Raw genomic sequence first — 16724 nt, forward strand, 5'->3', positions numbered from 1 at the left:
AAGTCTGAGTCGTTACGATTCATATTATATTTGTCAAATATTTTTCAAATAAAAGGTGCCCTGAACAAGAATATTTGGTAACGGTAAATTTTGCTTGTAGTATAACTTCAGCCCACAGACATTATGAGTATTTTCCCTTTCAGTGCGTTCTGAAACTTCATTAATTGTACCATAAAAGTTTTTGGACCTTCTGTGGTGAACTGTTAACCAGGCTGTCACATATCATCACTGCAAAAAGGACACGAGTCAATGATCCGTGACCTGTCTACACGGAGTGAAGATTTCGAGCTCTGATAGTGACGCGATTTGAAGGCTGACAAGTTCCCTTCTTATATGTATTAATCTGACTACCCTTCATCACACAGTTCCAACTAATTTTAGTAAAAATGTTGATTCATGACCTTTCTGCATAGACCGATTCAATTCGAGCTAGGCTATACATCGATCTGTCACCACAACCAAAACTTTGGTAGGGGGTCCAATACTGCACACTAGCCCCCTTTTGATTAATAACAGTTTCATTTAAAGTGGGAAACCGGATTTTGTACGAATTGCATTCCAACACCTTCGTCTCAGCAACAGCATTCATTTTGAGTTGCCAACAGCGTTAATTTAGAGTTGCGAGCTTTTCGGTTGAATTTCAAACTGCATGCATATATATTCTATAGAAGAAGACACATTTCAGAAATCTGAGCGGCCTAGCCTGTTTTCTTAAGCTAATGCTTTAATTAAACGGCCAAACTATTTCCCATCACACAAACAAACCACGCCATCATTGCAGGGACATCTGTCGGTCGTCCAGGGTTCCAAGTGATGGCTACACCCATAGCGACATCTATCTGTCTGCTCGGTAGTTGACCGTGAGTCTTATTGCACGCTGGTAAAGGCACGTGTGATGTCTGTATCGAAGACGACAGAGGACACTTATCGACTTTTGTGATCATTCGAGATGCTAAACTGCTTTAGCCATTTTTGCAATGGGTCATTATAATTGATACATCACGGCAATTTTGGAAGCTATCGACGTCTTCATTTTCCTTAAAAGTGTGATCCTACCAACATTTGCAAAAAAAAAAAATCTGGCTCACGATATGATCTGTCAATGGCAAATTTGATAACGGAATTGCTATTGGCACAGTGAGTTAAATGTAGTTCAATGCTGATGGAGGTACAATGTTTGAAATTATCGAGACTCAAATTTAGTATGGTACGGAAGTTTAGGGCATGACTAATGACAATGTATGTAAGGAAAGTAGTCTGCACTGACACACGAAACATAGGTGTAGGAGGGCTTAACATGCCATAGATTCTTCTTCCAGCTGGTTTAATAACATCATCCTATTTTACTATGAAATAGAATTGTTCAGTCCAGTAATCATCGTCATTTGGAAACTGCAATGAAATTACTCCTGCAAATTTTAAAATGTGTTGAAAGTAAGTGTCAAATGAGTAATGTTAACAAAACTTTGCATTTTGCTGACATAAAGAACTATTTGCAAATATTGTCGGCTCAGTTCAGTCACTTGGACCAATATTTGAGAAATAAGTTCTTTGGTAACCTATTTTCAGCACAGACTCCGCACCAAGCTGCTACTTGGGAGTTGATTAGATTAGATTAATACTAGTTCCATGGATCATGAATACGATATTTCGTAATGATGTGGAACGAGTCAAATTTTCCAATACATGACATAATTAAGTTAATTTAACAACATACTTAAGTTAATATAACAACTTTTTTATTTTTTTGTGTTTTTTAATTTTTTTAATTTTTTCATAATTTTTGTTTCTTAATTTATATCTAAAAATTCCTCTATGGAGTAGAAGGAGTTGTCATTCAGAAATTCTTTTAACTTCTTCTTAAATACTTGTTGGTTATCTGCCAGACTTTTGATACTATTTGGTAAGTGACCAAAGACTTTAGTGGCAGTATAATTCACCCCTTTCCGTGCCAAAGTTAGATTTAATCTTGAATAGTGAAGATCATCCTTTCTCCTAGTATTGTAGTTATGCACACTGCTATTACTTTTGAATTGGGTTTGGTTGTTAATAACAAATTTCATAAGAGAGTATATATACTGAGAAGCTACTGTGAATATCCCTAGATCCTTAAATAAATGTCTGCAGGATGATCTTGGGTGGACTCCAGCTAGTATTTTGATTACATGCTTTTGTGCAATAAATACTTTATTCCTGAGTGATGAATTACCCCAAAATCTGATACCATATGAAAGCAATGAGTGAAAATAGGCGTAGTAAGCTAATTCACTAAGATGTTTATCACCAAAATTTGCAATGACCCTTATTGCATAAGTAGCTGAACTCAAACGTTTCAGCAGATCATCAATGTGCTTCTTCCAATTTAATCTCTCATCAATGGACACACCTAAAAATTTGGAATATTCTACCTTAGCTATATGCTTCTGATTAAGGTCTATATTTATTAATGGTGTCATACCATTCACTGAACAGAACTGTATGTACTGTGTCTTATCAAAATTCAGTGAGAGTCCGTTTACAAGGAACCACTTGGTAATTTTGTGAAAGACAGTATTGACAATTTCATCAGTTAATTCTTGTTTGTCAGGTGTGATTACTATACTTGTATCATCAGCAAAGAGAACTAACTTTGCCTCTTCATGAATATAGAATGGCAAGTCATTAATATATATTAAGAACAACAAAGGACCCAAGACTGACCCTTGTGGAACCCCATTCTTGATAGTTCCCTAGTTTGAGGAATGTGCTGATCTTCGCATATTATGAGAACTGCTTATTTCAACTTTCTGCACTCTTCCAGTTAGGTACGAATTGAACCATTTGTGCACTGTTCCACTCATGCCACAATATTTGAGCTTGTCTAGCAGAATTTCATGATTTACACAATCAAAAGCCTTTGAGAGATCACAAAAAATCCCAGTGGGTGGTGTTCGGTTATTCAGATCATTCAAAATTTGACTGGTGAAGGCATATATGGCATTTTCTGTTGAAAAACCTTTCTGGAAACCAAACTGACATTTTGTTAGTACTTCATTTTTACAGATATGTGAAGCTACTCTTGAATACATTACTTTCTCAAAAATTTTGGATAAAGCTGTTAGAAGGGAGATTGGACGGTAATTGTTGACATCAGATCTATCCCCCTTTCTATGCAAAGGTATAACAATAGCATATTTCAGTCTATCAGGGAAAATGCCCTGTTCCAGAGAGCTATTACACAGGTGGCTGAGAATCTTACTTATGTGTTGAGAACAAGCTTTTAGTATTTTGCTGGAAATGCCATCAATTCCATGTGAGTTTTTGCTTTTAAGCAAGTTTATTATTTTCCTAATTTCAGAGGGAGAAGTGGGTGAGATTTCAATTGTATCAAATTACATAGGTATGGCCTCTTCCATTAACAGCCTAGCATCTTCTAATGAACACCTGGATCCTACTATATCCACAACATTTAGAAAATGATTATTAAAAATATTTTCAACTTCTGACTTTTTGTTCGTAAAGTTTTCATTCAATTTGATGGTAATACTGTCTTCCTGTGCTCTTGGTTGACCTGTTTCTCTTTTAATAATATTCCAAATTATTTTAATTTTATTATCAGAGTTGCTGATTTCAGACATGATACACATACTTCTGGATTTTTTAATAACTTTTCTTAATATAACACAGTAGTTTTTATAATGTTTGATAGTTTCTGGGTCACTACTCTTTCTTGCTGTCAGATACATTTCCCTTTTTCGGTTACAAGATATTTTTATACCCTTAGTAAGCCATGGTTTGTTACAAGGTTTCTTACGAGTATATTTAACTATTTTCTTGGGGAAGCAGTTTTCAAATGCATTTACAAAAATGTCATGAAATAAATTATATTATAAATTGGCATCAGGTTAACGGTACACCCCATCCCAGTCTAACTGCTGTAGGCTTTCCATGAAATTTGCAATTGTTAAATCGTTGACTGAACGTACTACTTTGGAGGACTGTTTAGTATTGCTGAATGGAGCTATGTCATATATTGTAACTAGCTGTGCACCATGATCAGAAAGACCATTCTCAACAGGCTGAGCATTTATCTGGTTAAACTTATCTTGGTCTATAAAGAAGTTATCTATCAGTGAGCTGCTATCCTTTACCACCTTAGTAGGAAAATCAATAACGAGTGTCAAAATGAAAGAACCGAGTAATACTTCAAAGTCATTTTTCCTATTACCCTCTTTCAGAGAATCTACATTGAAGTCCCCACAAATAATAATTTGCTTCCCCCTGTCTGACAGATAGCACAACAAGGAGTCCAAATTTTTCAGAAATAGATGAAAATTTCCTGATGGGGACCTATATACAGTTACAATTATAAATGTGCCTTTATTTAATTTAAGCTCACAGGCACATGCTTCTATATGTTTCTCTACACAAAACTTTTTTGTTTCTATACTTTTTGCACAATGATAATTTTTGACATATATGGCAACTCCTCCTTTCTCCATATTTTCTCTAATTACATGTGCAGAGAGCTTATATCCACTTACATTTACCTTATCCATATCAGTAACAATGAGATGCTGAGACAGGTATAGTATATCTATTTCATCCTCAACTTCTAAATCTTCTAAACAAACCAGAAACTCATCTATTTTATTCTTTAAACTCCCAATATTTTGATGAAATATACTTACATTATTTTTAATTATACTTTTATGAGAACCTTTCCTTATTCTAACATTTGCAGTACTCTCCTGTCTGAGTTTCTCATTGTGCTTAGGCCTAGTTCCTATACCAGTGGTCACATGGTGTTGAGAGGCAGATTATATCAACTGGGTTGGGTGACTAATTCATCAATGCAATTACCTAGGACTGAGATACAACTTGGTGGAGATAAAATTTCTGGTGATTGGTGAAAATTTATAATTGACAGCTGTGCTAGAATTGTGCTGTTTAATTTCTTTCCGAAACTGAAGATTTGTTTCAATCAATTATAATTTTCGCGTTTAAAACAAAATTGGATTCTCAGTCTTTTCGAACATAGGACCTCTGTAACCACATAACTACATTTAAATGATCACGTCATCATGACATTCACTCCTTCGTTTTCAAACTTACCATTTACAAAGCAGATTGTGAGTTCATTTTTTTCCAAAAGTTGGCAGATTCGCGGGGTTGACTGGTCTGCAAAAATGGCTACCGCAGCTTAGCATCTCGAACAATCACAAAAGTCGGTACGCGGCCTATGTCGTCTTCGATAAAGCGTGTATACGTCAAATGACGCAGCCAAAACCTCTCAGACAAACAGAAGCTAAGCGATGTTAAAGTTAGCGTAAGGAGGGCTATGCGAGAAGCGTTCAGTGAATTCGAAAGTAAAATTCTATGTACCGACTTGACAGAAAATCCTAGGAAGTTCTGGTCTTACGTTAAATCAGTAAGTGGCTCGAAACAGCATATCCGGACACTCCGGGATGATGATGGCATTGAAATAAAGGATGACACGCGTAAAGCTGAAATACTAAACACCTTTTTCCAAAGCTGTTTCACAGAGGAAGACCGCACTGCAGTTCCTTCTCTAAATCCTCGCACAAACGAAAAAATGGCTGACATCGAAATAAGTGTCCAAGGAATAGAAAAGCAACTGGAATCACTCAACAGAGGAAAGTCCACTGGACCTGACGGGATACCAATTCGATTCTACACAGAGTACGCGAAAGAACTTGCCCCCCTTCTAACAGCCGTGTACCGCAAGTCTCTAGAGGAACGGAAGGTTCCAAATGATTGGAAAAGAGCACAGGTAGTCCCAGTCTTCAAGAAGGGTCGTCGAGCAGATGCGCAAAACTATAGACTATATCTCTGACGTCCATCTGTTGTAGAATTTTAGAACATGTTTTTTGCTCGAGTATCATGTCGTTTTTGGAAACCCAGAATCTACTATGTAGGAATCAACATGGATTCCGGAAACAGCGATCGTGTGAGACCCAACTCGCGTTATTTGTTCATGAGACCCAGAAAATATTAGATACAGGCTTCCAGGTAGATGCTATTTTTCTTGACTTCCGGAAGGCGTTCGATACAGTTCCGCACTGTCGCCTGATAAACAAAGTAAGAGCCTACGGAATATCAGACCAGCTGTGTGGCTGGATTGAAGAGTTTTTAGCAAACAGAACACAGCATGTTGTTATCAATGGAGAGACGTCTACAGACGTTAAAGTAACCTCTGGCGTGGCACAGGGGAGTGTTATGGGACCATTGCTTTTCACAATATATATAAATGACCTAGTAGATAGTGTCGGAAGTTCCATGCGGCTTTTCGCGGATGATGCTGTAGTATACAGAGAAGTTGCAGCATTAGAAAATTGCAGCGAAATGCAGGAAGATCTGCAGCGGATAGGCACTTGGTGCAGGGAGTGGCAACTGTCCCTTAACATAGACAAATGTAATGTATTGCGAATACATAGAAAGAAGGATCCTTTATTGTATGATTATATGATAGCGGAACAAACACTGGTAGCAGTTACTTCTGTAAAATATCTGGGAGTATGCGTGAGGAACGATTTGAAGTGGAATGATCATATAAAATTAATTGTTGGTAAGGCGGGTACCAGGTTGAGATTCATTGGGAGAGTGCTTAGAAAATGTAGTCCATCAACAAAGGAGGTGGCTTACAAAACACTCGTTCGACCTATACTTGAGTATTGCTCATCAGTGTGGGATCCGTACCAGATCGGGTTGACGGAGGAGATAGAGAAGATCCAAAGAAGAGCGGCGCGTTTCGTCACAGGGTTAATTGGTAACCGTGATAGCGTTACGGAGATGTTTAATAAACTCAAGTGGCAGACTCTGCAAGAGAGGCGCTCTGCATCGCGATGTAGCTTGCTCGCCAGGTTTCGAGAGGGTGCATTTCTGGATGAGGTATCGAATATATTGCTTCCCCCTACTTATACCTCCCGAGGAGATCACGAATGTAAAATTAGAGAGATTAGAGCGCGCACGGAGGCTTTCAGACAGTCGTTCTTCCCGCGAACCGTACGCGACTGGAACAGGAAAGGGAGGTAATGACAGTGGCACGTAAAGTGCCCTCCGCCACACACCGTTGGGTGGCTTGCGGAGTATAAATGTAGATGTAGATGTAGATGTAGATGTAGACCTTACCAGCATGTGATAAGACTCACCCGTTAGTTGAGGGTCACTTATACGATCTTGTCTCCAGACACCTGTATTTGTCTCTTCCAAAGGACGTCTTTTCCTTGGGACGTCAGAGAGGTTTCGACTTCTCGAAGCTTTCCATAGACAGGCTAGGTCTAATGGGGAAAGGAGGTGGTGTATTTCTGGCAGTAGACAAGAAACTCAAATCCATCGAGATAGAAGTTGAAGGAGATGGAGATTGAAGCTGCATGCAAGATTGTTTGTGTAAGACTAAGTATCAGTGTTGGGCATAAAATTATAACTGAACCCATCTATCGACCACTACACTGCCCTCCGCCCCCTTTGATGGAGAGCAAACCTCAGTTCAATAGTACATCAACGCCCAAATCACACTGCAATCTTCGGAGGTCATTATAATCATACAGCAACGGATTGAGATAATTACAGTTTTGTTAGTGGTGGGCGTCACAAGATATCCTGCGACACGTCACCAAATATCTTCTCTGAAACCTAACTAGAGTTCATAGCTCGGGAACCTACTCATGGCAGAAATATATCAGATCCAATAGCAGTTAAAAAACCTGACCTCATTGAGGCCGTCAACGTCGAAACTAGTCTGAGTGACCATAAGGAATTTGTAGTATCCGTCTACAAGAAGGACAGTAGAAGTGATTCAAAAAACTACATTCATTTATTGTACAATCTTAGAATATACACTCCTGGAAATGGAAAAAAGAACACATTCACACCGGTGTGTCAGACCCACCATACTTGCTCCGGACACTGCGAGAGGGCTGTACAAGCAATGATCACACGCACGGCACAGCGGACACACCAGGAACCGCGGTGTTGGCCGTCGGATGGCGCTAGCTGCGCAGCATTTGTGCACCGCCGCCGTCAGTGTCAGCCAGTTTGCCGTGGCATACGGAGCTCCATCGCAGTCTTTAACACTGGTAGCATGCCGCGACAGCGTGGACGTGAACCGTATGTGCAGTTGACGGACTTTGAGCGAGGGCGTATAGTGGGAATGCGGGAGGCCGGGTGGACGTACCGCCGAATTGCTCAACATGTGGGGCGTGAGGTCTCCACAGTACATCGATGTTGTCGCCAGTGGTCGGCGGAAGGTGCACGTGCCCGTCGACCTGGGACCGGACCGCAGCGACGCACGGATGCACGCCAAGACCGTAGGATCCTACGCAGTGCCGTAGGGGACCGCACCGCCACTTCCCAGCAAATTAGGGACACTGTTGCTCCTGGGGTATCGGCGAGGACCATTCGCAACCGTCTCCATGAAGCTGGGCTACGGTCCCGCACACCGTTAGGCCGTCTTCCGCTCACGCCCCAACATCGTGCAGCCCGCCTCCAGTGGTGTCGCGACAGGCGTGAATGGAGGGACGAATGGAGACGTGTCGTCTTCAGCGATGAGAGTCGCTTCTGCCTTGGTGCCAATGATGATCGTATGCGTGTTTGGCGCCGTGCAGGTGAGCGCCACAATCAGGACTGCATACGACCGAGGCACACAGGGCCAACACCCGGCATCATGGTGTGGGGAGCGATCTCCTACACTGGCCGTACACCACTGGTGATCGTCGAGGGGACACTGAATAGTGCACGGTACATCCAAACCGTCATCGAACCCATCGTTCTACCATTCCTAGACCGGCAAGGGAACTTGCTGTTCCAACAGGACAATGCACGTCCGCATGTATCCCGTGCCACCCAACGTGCTCTAGAAGGTGTAAGTCAACTACCCTGGCCAGCAAGATCTCCGGATCTGTCCCCCATTGAGCATGTTTGGGACTGGATGAAGCGTCGTCTCACGCGGTCTGCACGTCCAGCACGAACGCTGGTCCAACTGAGGCGCCAGGTGGAAATGGCATGGCAAGCCGTTCCACAGGACTACATCCAGCATCTCTACGATCGTCTCCATGGGAGAATAGCAGCCTGCATTGCTGCGAAAGGTGGATATACACTGTACTAGTGCCGACATTGTGCATGCTCTGTTGCCTGTGTCTATGTGCCTGTGGTTCTGTCAGTGTGATCATGTGATGTATCTGACCCCAGGAATGTGTCAATAAAGTTTCCCCTTCCTGGGACAATGAATTCACGGTGTTCTTATTTCAATTTCCAGGAGTGTAGTCTGATCTCAAAGGTAATAATGTAACTCGAACAGAATGTCCTCTACCATGTCAACCAGCACGTTTTCCGAAAACTTCGATCATTTGAAATACAACTCGCTCTCTCCTCACACGACATCCTGAAAGCCAAGGATGAAGGCATTCGGGCAGATACAGTGTTTCTTGAGGTATTAAGTGTTTCTTGCCTTTCGTAATGCATTTGACTCAGTACCACACATACGCTGACTATCAAAACTACGATCACATGGGACATCGAGCAAGATTTGTGACTGAACTGAGGATTTCTTAGTGGGGCTGGAGAGACAGAAACAAATGTAAAAGTAACTTCCCGTGTGACCCAGGGAAGGGTGTTGAAAACCTTGCTGTTCATGTTCTATATTAACGACCTCGCAGACAGTGTTAATAGGAAGCTCATTCTTTTCGCAGATGATGCGGTTGTCTATAATGACGCACTGCCTGAAGGAGCTTCACAAATATTCAGTAAGATTCCAAAGTGGTGCAAAGATTGGCAACCTGCTTTAAATATTCATAAATGTAAAACTCTGCACTTCACAAAATGAGAAAACAGAGCATCTTACGACTGTAATATCAGTGAGTCACAGTGGAAACGGCCAGCTCGTACAAATACGTCTCCGAGTGTAACATGTAAGGATATGATATGGGACGATTATGTAAGTTCAGTCATAGATAAAAAATGGTTCAAATGGCTCTGAGCACTGTGGGACTTAACTTCTGAGGTCATCAGTCCCCTAGAACTCAGAACTACTTAAACCTAACTAACCTAAGGACATCGCACACATCCGTGCCCGAGGCACGATTCGAACCTGCGACTGTAGCGCCTAGAACCGCTCGGCCACACCGGCCGGCAGTCATAGGTAAAGCAGGTGGCAGACTGCTAAGGCAATCCAGTCTATTTTGAGGTTATTTGATAAATTCCTTTCAAAAATTCATTATTTTGCAAGTTTAATAAATTGTTTTAAAAGTGCTCATTTTGGAATTTGATTGCGGTATAGTTGGGTAATTGTAAACACTGTCCAGATCATTAAGGGAAATGGTTGTAAGTCGTAGAACAGAGTTAGTTTACAGCTACCCCTGTTAGCAAATTCGTACCCAGTCTACACTTTGAGATTGCAGTTTCCTTTCACCCCTTACCTAATGAGGTAAATGTGAACATATGGGGTATATGTAAACTTATTATGAAATCAGCTGGACTCAACAGGTTAGTGAATCGAAGAACATATTTTGTATTTCAGGCCTATTATGTCTAAAATTCCGAAAATAACTAATTGTATGTAGCAAGGTAATTTCCAAGAATGATTGCCTATTTAAGTCGCGGAGTCCACACGGTACATATCGCACGTGCGATTGTAAATCTATCATGCGACTCTAGTGGCGGACGTTATGATCAATTATTTGTGATTGTCAATTTCATCTGTTTTCCGTCGTTCCCTTAGTTGCTCTAAATTACATACGTCCGCGAATTATTTGTGAGTCGCTAGAGAAACCCAGACGATTTATATCGGTAGTGAGTGGGATGTCTGTTCTTGACGTTTCCTCGGCGGATTCTCTCACATGGAAAAATCTAATTTCATGCTTATCCAGCGTAGAAAATAGTTTCACTTTTCGTCGCAAATATGGAATACTATCGGACAAGGAAAGGTGGGGCTGTGTAGACTGTGCTGGTGCGAAGTGTGTAAAACTTTGTAAGAAGAGTTTCAATGCTGTAATACCGTTACAATTTCATTGTGGACAGTGCGGAAAACTAACGAGTATCAGGAAGAATACATGGTCCGATTCTTCCAAATTAACCATCCAGACCAGCGTAATTGTTCTATCTTGCTGGATTCGAGATTAAACCTTGCAGGCAAGAGCATCGGAAACTGACTTATCTGCTACTACCGACTATTTCGGGTTTTGCAGAGACGTGTGTTATGTGGTGGTGATGAACGACAGGGTAATCTACTGGTGGACCGAGTAAAGTTGTTGAAGTGGACGAATCTCACATAGCAAGAAGGAAGAACCAGAGAGAACGACCTTCAAAGAGTGAAATCGATCATATTTGGATATTTGGTGGAGTAGAACGAGAGACCCCGGAAGTGTTCCGTTTTAACAATATTGTCCAGAGACAGGGTCACTTTAGTGCGTCTGATAAAGCACTTCATACTGCCTGGTAGTAAAGTCATTACAGACGGATTTCAGTCCTGCAAGACAATCAAAGCAGAAGGATTGGACCACGAGTTCGTCAACCACTCTGTAGAGTTCGTGTCTTCGGATGAACCCAGTGTGCACACGCAGAACATCGAGCGGCTATGGAAATCTGTGAAGTCCTCCTTTAAAAGAGAAGGGCGTCCAGGACAAAGACACGAACTATACTTGTTTCAGTACCTCAATTTCCACAACTTGCGTTTGCAGGGAAAAGTTAAAGTATGTGACAGTCTATCGATATTTTTGCATGATATTTGCAGAGTTTACCCAGGCTAAGGCAAAAAGGGCATTGCTCCTGTAGCATACACATCACATGGACTTTCACATGACAACACCGACGACGAGTAAGGTATCTCGTCTCCTTTGTAATTACAAGTACTTTTGTAACGCTCTTCTTTTGTCGTTGCGGTAGCGTTCTCGCTTCCAGCGCCCGGGTTCCCGGGTTCGATTCCCGGCGGGGTCAGGGATTTTCTCTGCCTCGTGATGACTGGGTGTTGTGTGATGTCCTTAGGTTAGTTAGGTTTAAGTAGATCTAAGTTCTAGGGGACTGATGACCTCAGATGTTAAGTCCCATAGTGCTCAGAGCCATTTGAACCATTTCTTTTTTGTCGTTGCTGTAGTGATGATCGTAAACTTACTCATAACGTCCGTTGCCAGGGTTGCACGATCGATTTACAGTCGTATGTTCGATCTACATCTACATCTACATGACTACTCTGCAATTCACATTTAAGTGCTTGGCAGAGGGTTCATCGAACCACTATCATACTATCTCTCTACCATTCCACTCCCGAACAGCGCGCGGGAAAAACGAACACCTAAACCTTTCTGTTCGAGCTCTGATTTCTCTTATTTTATTTTGATGGTCATTCCTACGTATGTAGGTTGGGCTCAACAAAATACTTTCGCATTCGGAAGAGAAAGTTGGTGACTGAAATTTCGTAAATAGATCTCGCCGCGACGAAAAACGTCTTTGCTTTAATGACTTCCATCCCAACTCGCGTATCATATCTGCCACACACTCTCCCATATTACGTGATAATACAAAACGAGCTGCCCTTTTTTGCACCCTTTCGATGTCCTCCGTCAATCCCACCTGGTAAGGATCCCACACCGCGCAGCAATATTCTAACGATATGTATCGTGTGGACCCCGCAACTTCGATAGGCAATCATTCTTGGAAATTACCAGCAAGCTAGTAATTACCTTCAGTCAAAGTCAAAAATCTCAAAATATTTTTCAGTTATCCCGCCCGACCTACCTCACAACTTACAATGTTAGCCACACGAGGTATACTATCAAAATTTAAATTCCTACGAGTGAAACAAAATACCAGCAAACTTCATTTACGAAGCGTAAAAAATGGAGAACGACATGCTCGCAACGGGTCTAGTGTAGCAGGGGATACAACCCGTCGGCTTTGAACAATGACGTCACAAGTCGCCAGAGAGCATGTATTACAAAGACGAAAGAGCTGAGGAGAATGTTGAGAAACAAAGGAATGCGAGAGAGATAAACTTTATTTCACATATGTAAGGGCCAGTAGTATTTTTACGTTAACGATAACGCGTGTTTGTATCTTAGTATTTCTGCGCAAAATACAATGGAAAGAAATGAATGAAATTACTAGCAAAGAATACATCACGTTACATGTATGTCAGTTGTATCTCGAAAGTCTTTCGAACTGTATTGCTTAAGTGCAGTACGGGATACAAGTTCAGCGTACTCGATTTCTTAGTTTCAAGTGGCATTGCTGTCCTGTTGTTCACTCGAACTATGTATCCCCTGTTTCGCTAAACCGCAAATGAAACACCCGATACAAATTAAAAGCTGATTCGAAGTGTGTTGCTTAAGTACAGTCCGGAATACGAGTTTGTCGTAAGGCGATTTCTTCGTTTTCACTAGCATTACTGTCCTGTTCTTCGCCTGAACGATGTATCCTCCGCTTCAGTAAACCCTAAGTGGAACACGGGATACAAATTGTAGATGTGCTGTTTATTTCGTCTCCGCTATTACTAATATAAAGTAGTATCAGTTTATTCTATCTCGTGAGATTTTTTTTTTTAAAGCCAGAAAACACTTATCAGCTACTGAAGATCTGTATCTTAGGATCAGTTTATTCTATCTCGTGAGATTTAGTTTAAAAAAGCCAAAAAACACGTATCAGCTACTGAAGCACTGTATCTAATATCAAGCGATCGCTTTTAGATTCACATTCAATTATTTTAATGATAGCGCTTATTAGAACACAGAACTGCTATATTATCTATGCCTCGAAGTGAAGACATTACTATCTATGACTAAGGAATGACGTCATTGTTCAAAGCCGACGGGTTGTATCCCCTGCTACACTAGACCCCTCGCGGGTAACTTACAACGTTAGCCACACGAGGTATACTATCAAAATTTAAATTCCTACGAGTGAAACAAAATACCAGCAAACTTCATTTACGAAGCGTAAAAAATGGAGAACGACATGCTCGTTGGGTGTCAACATTTCACTCATGATTGGTCGTCTTGATTTCTCATGAGTCGACATCGTACGTGTGCTGTAACCGCAGTGTTGCTTGCACCACTGGTGATAGCCGACTAAATATATTGCAGTCAACACCACAGCGGTTTATTTACGATTGTCCTAAAGGATAACTCCGTAAGACAACAGGGGAGTTGCAAAAACTAGAGGAAACGCAGTGTGGATCACTTACTTCACTTCGCCGCAGGTATTCGTTGTTGAGAACGATGTCGTCAAACTCTTGCGGGTCGAGCAGTCCGTACCGAGGGCAGAGCGTTATGAGGTTCTGCAGAGGGGCGACCCTGTTCTCGGGGTCGTGTTCCGCCCAGCGTATGGCGGCGTCGAGCACCGCCTTCTCGTGGCCGACGTTCAGCAGGTCGGAAGACAAAATCTCGTACATCGTGTCAGGACCCAGCGTCCATATGGCAGTGGCCGATTCTGCAACTTCCAGGAAGTTGTAGCATATGAATCTCAGTGCCTGACGTTCGAGCGAAACGAGGTTAAGGTCGGCAGCAGCTTTCAGAGTATCTACGCAGTTTTTCGCCCTCATTTCTTCTCTCAGGAAGCAGCAACAATCGCGGACGAGTTCCTCCACATCGTACTGATGGGCGACTTTTAAAAGGCTTCTCGCTTTCGACACGGTAAGCGTACATGTACCGGTGTAAATATATTCCAAAAGTAATTTCACGATATTGGCCGGTACGGGAAAGCTAACTTCGACCACTTCTTTGACGCCGGAATCTGTTTCTCTGATGAATAACTGACTAATTTTTTCTGCGGCCGAGCACACTATAATACGGTGTACGGGAAAAGTACAGCCGTCACTGCTGCGAATTACTCCGTCGCACATGACGTCCTGCAGGTGCAGTTCGTTCCATGCTTCAGGGAACGGAATGCGAGCCTCGCGAAAGTTCTCCGAAAAATCGGTTAGTCGGCTCATATCTCGTTCCACCGTTCACTGCTGCTGCTTATAGAAAACCACTGCAGGTTTTGTCCGTCCGAGGAGTGCACTTTTAACAGGAACGTCTATGTACGATGTAGTACGCCACCAGCTGTTTATTGTCAAAGATAATTTATAACTTTGTCTCTTTTTTTACTTTGACTAGACACCATTCAGGCATCACTGAGTAACAATAATGGCTTTGCTCATTCTGTATCCACTTATTTTGGTGTAGAAACGCTTTTGCTGTCCCTTACAGTTTATTATCAACTTTTATATCCTTATCTGTCCATTACATATAAATTCGATTGCCTCTGCGTAAGTTTTAATGTTGGGTTCATACAGCAAGGGATTGTTTGACGCTATTTGCCGGATTTTTATTATTGATAACAAATGCTAGGAATTTGTTCCTCGCCTCACTATATTTCCTGCACTCATACATTGCAGGGTTCTTATCATTACAATTAGGAGCATATATTTGGTTTATACGCAATCGGTATAAGTGTTCTGTGAATGTCCCATGATTCAGCCTTATTCTGCTTAAAGAGAATATCGCTTGTGGGGTCCACAAACTATCTCAAAGTAAAATCATTTCGGAATTCGTGATTGTATTTACGCAAAGTCCCTTCCTTTGTGTCATGAGGTCTGCCTCTATTCTTGCTGGCAGGATTCGAATGCCCCTTTTCGAATAAGTTGTCCGTATTCCGTACAGGGAACCTTTATGTCTAGTGGTGTCCCGGTGCTTGTAGCCTGCTTTGCCAATTGATCTGCTTTTTCATTGCCTGTGATTCCTCAATGGGCTTTCACTCAAATACGAGATTAGAACATCCTGTGTTGTCGTGAACTCTGAGACCATTCATCTTGCCAGGAATGGTGCGGTCTTTTGCGAACGATACGCCGATATTCCATGTAAGAACTTTCTGCCTAGTGGGGTTCTACATCTACATCTGCATCTATACTCTGCAAACCACTGTAAGGTGCATGGCGGAGGGTGCGTCCCATTGTACCAGTTATTTGGGTTTCTTCCCGTTCAATTTACGTATGGAGCGCGGGAGAATGATCGTTTGAATGCCTTTGTGCGTGCAGTAATTATTCTAATCTTATCCTCACGATCCCTTTGTGAGCGATACGTAGGGGGCTGTAGTATATTCCTAGAGTCATCTTTTAACGTCGGTTATTGAAAGTTTGTTATTAGACTTTCTCGGGATAGTCTGCCAGTTCAGTTCCTTCACTATCTGTGTGACACTCTCCCACAGATTAAATAACCTTGTGACCATTCGTGCTGCCCTTGCCTGTATCCGTTCAATAAGCACTGTTAATCCTATTTGGTACGTATCCCACACACTTGAGCAATGTTCTAGAATCGGTCGCACTAGTGATTTGTAAGCAATCTCCTTTGTAGACTGATTGCACTTCCCCAGTATTCTACCAATAAGCCGAAGTCTACCACCTGCTTTAATCACCACAGACTCTATGTGATCGTCCCATTTCATATCCATACAAAGTGTTACACCCAGGTATTTATATGAGTTGGCCGATTCCAAGAGTGACTCACTGATATTATAGTCATAGGATTTTACGTTTTTTCCTTTTTTTGAAGAGCAAAATTTTACATTTCTGAACATTCAGAGCGAATTGCCAGTCTCTGCTCGACGTTGAAATCTTATCAAGATCTCACTGAATATTATGCAGCTCCTTTCAGATAGTACTTCATTATAAATAACTGCATCATCTGCAAAAAGCCTGATTTTACTATTACTACTGTCTACAAGGTCATTAATATCAAATAAGAACAGCAAGGGTC

At 41.7% G+C, this 16724-nt stretch overlaps 1 protein-coding gene across 1 annotated transcript in view; it reads right to left on the reverse strand.

Moving 5' to 3' along the window:
• LOC126240298 (kelch-like protein 10) overlaps positions 1–14830 on the reverse strand; it is a 111817-nt gene extending 96987 nt beyond the window's left edge. The window contains exon 1 of the mRNA XM_049947914.1: positions 14174–14830. Coding sequence (XP_049803871.1) covers positions 14174–14830 — 657 coding nt within the window. The remainder of the gene's footprint in view (positions 1–14173) is intronic.
• Positions 14831–16724: the final 1894 nt, after the last annotated feature.

Source organism: Schistocerca nitens, chromosome 1 (assembly GCF_023898315.1).
Source record: "Schistocerca nitens isolate TAMUIC-IGC-003100 chromosome 1, iqSchNite1.1, whole genome shotgun sequence".
Classification (NCBI taxonomy): domain Eukaryota; kingdom Metazoa; phylum Arthropoda; class Insecta; order Orthoptera; family Acrididae; genus Schistocerca; species Schistocerca nitens.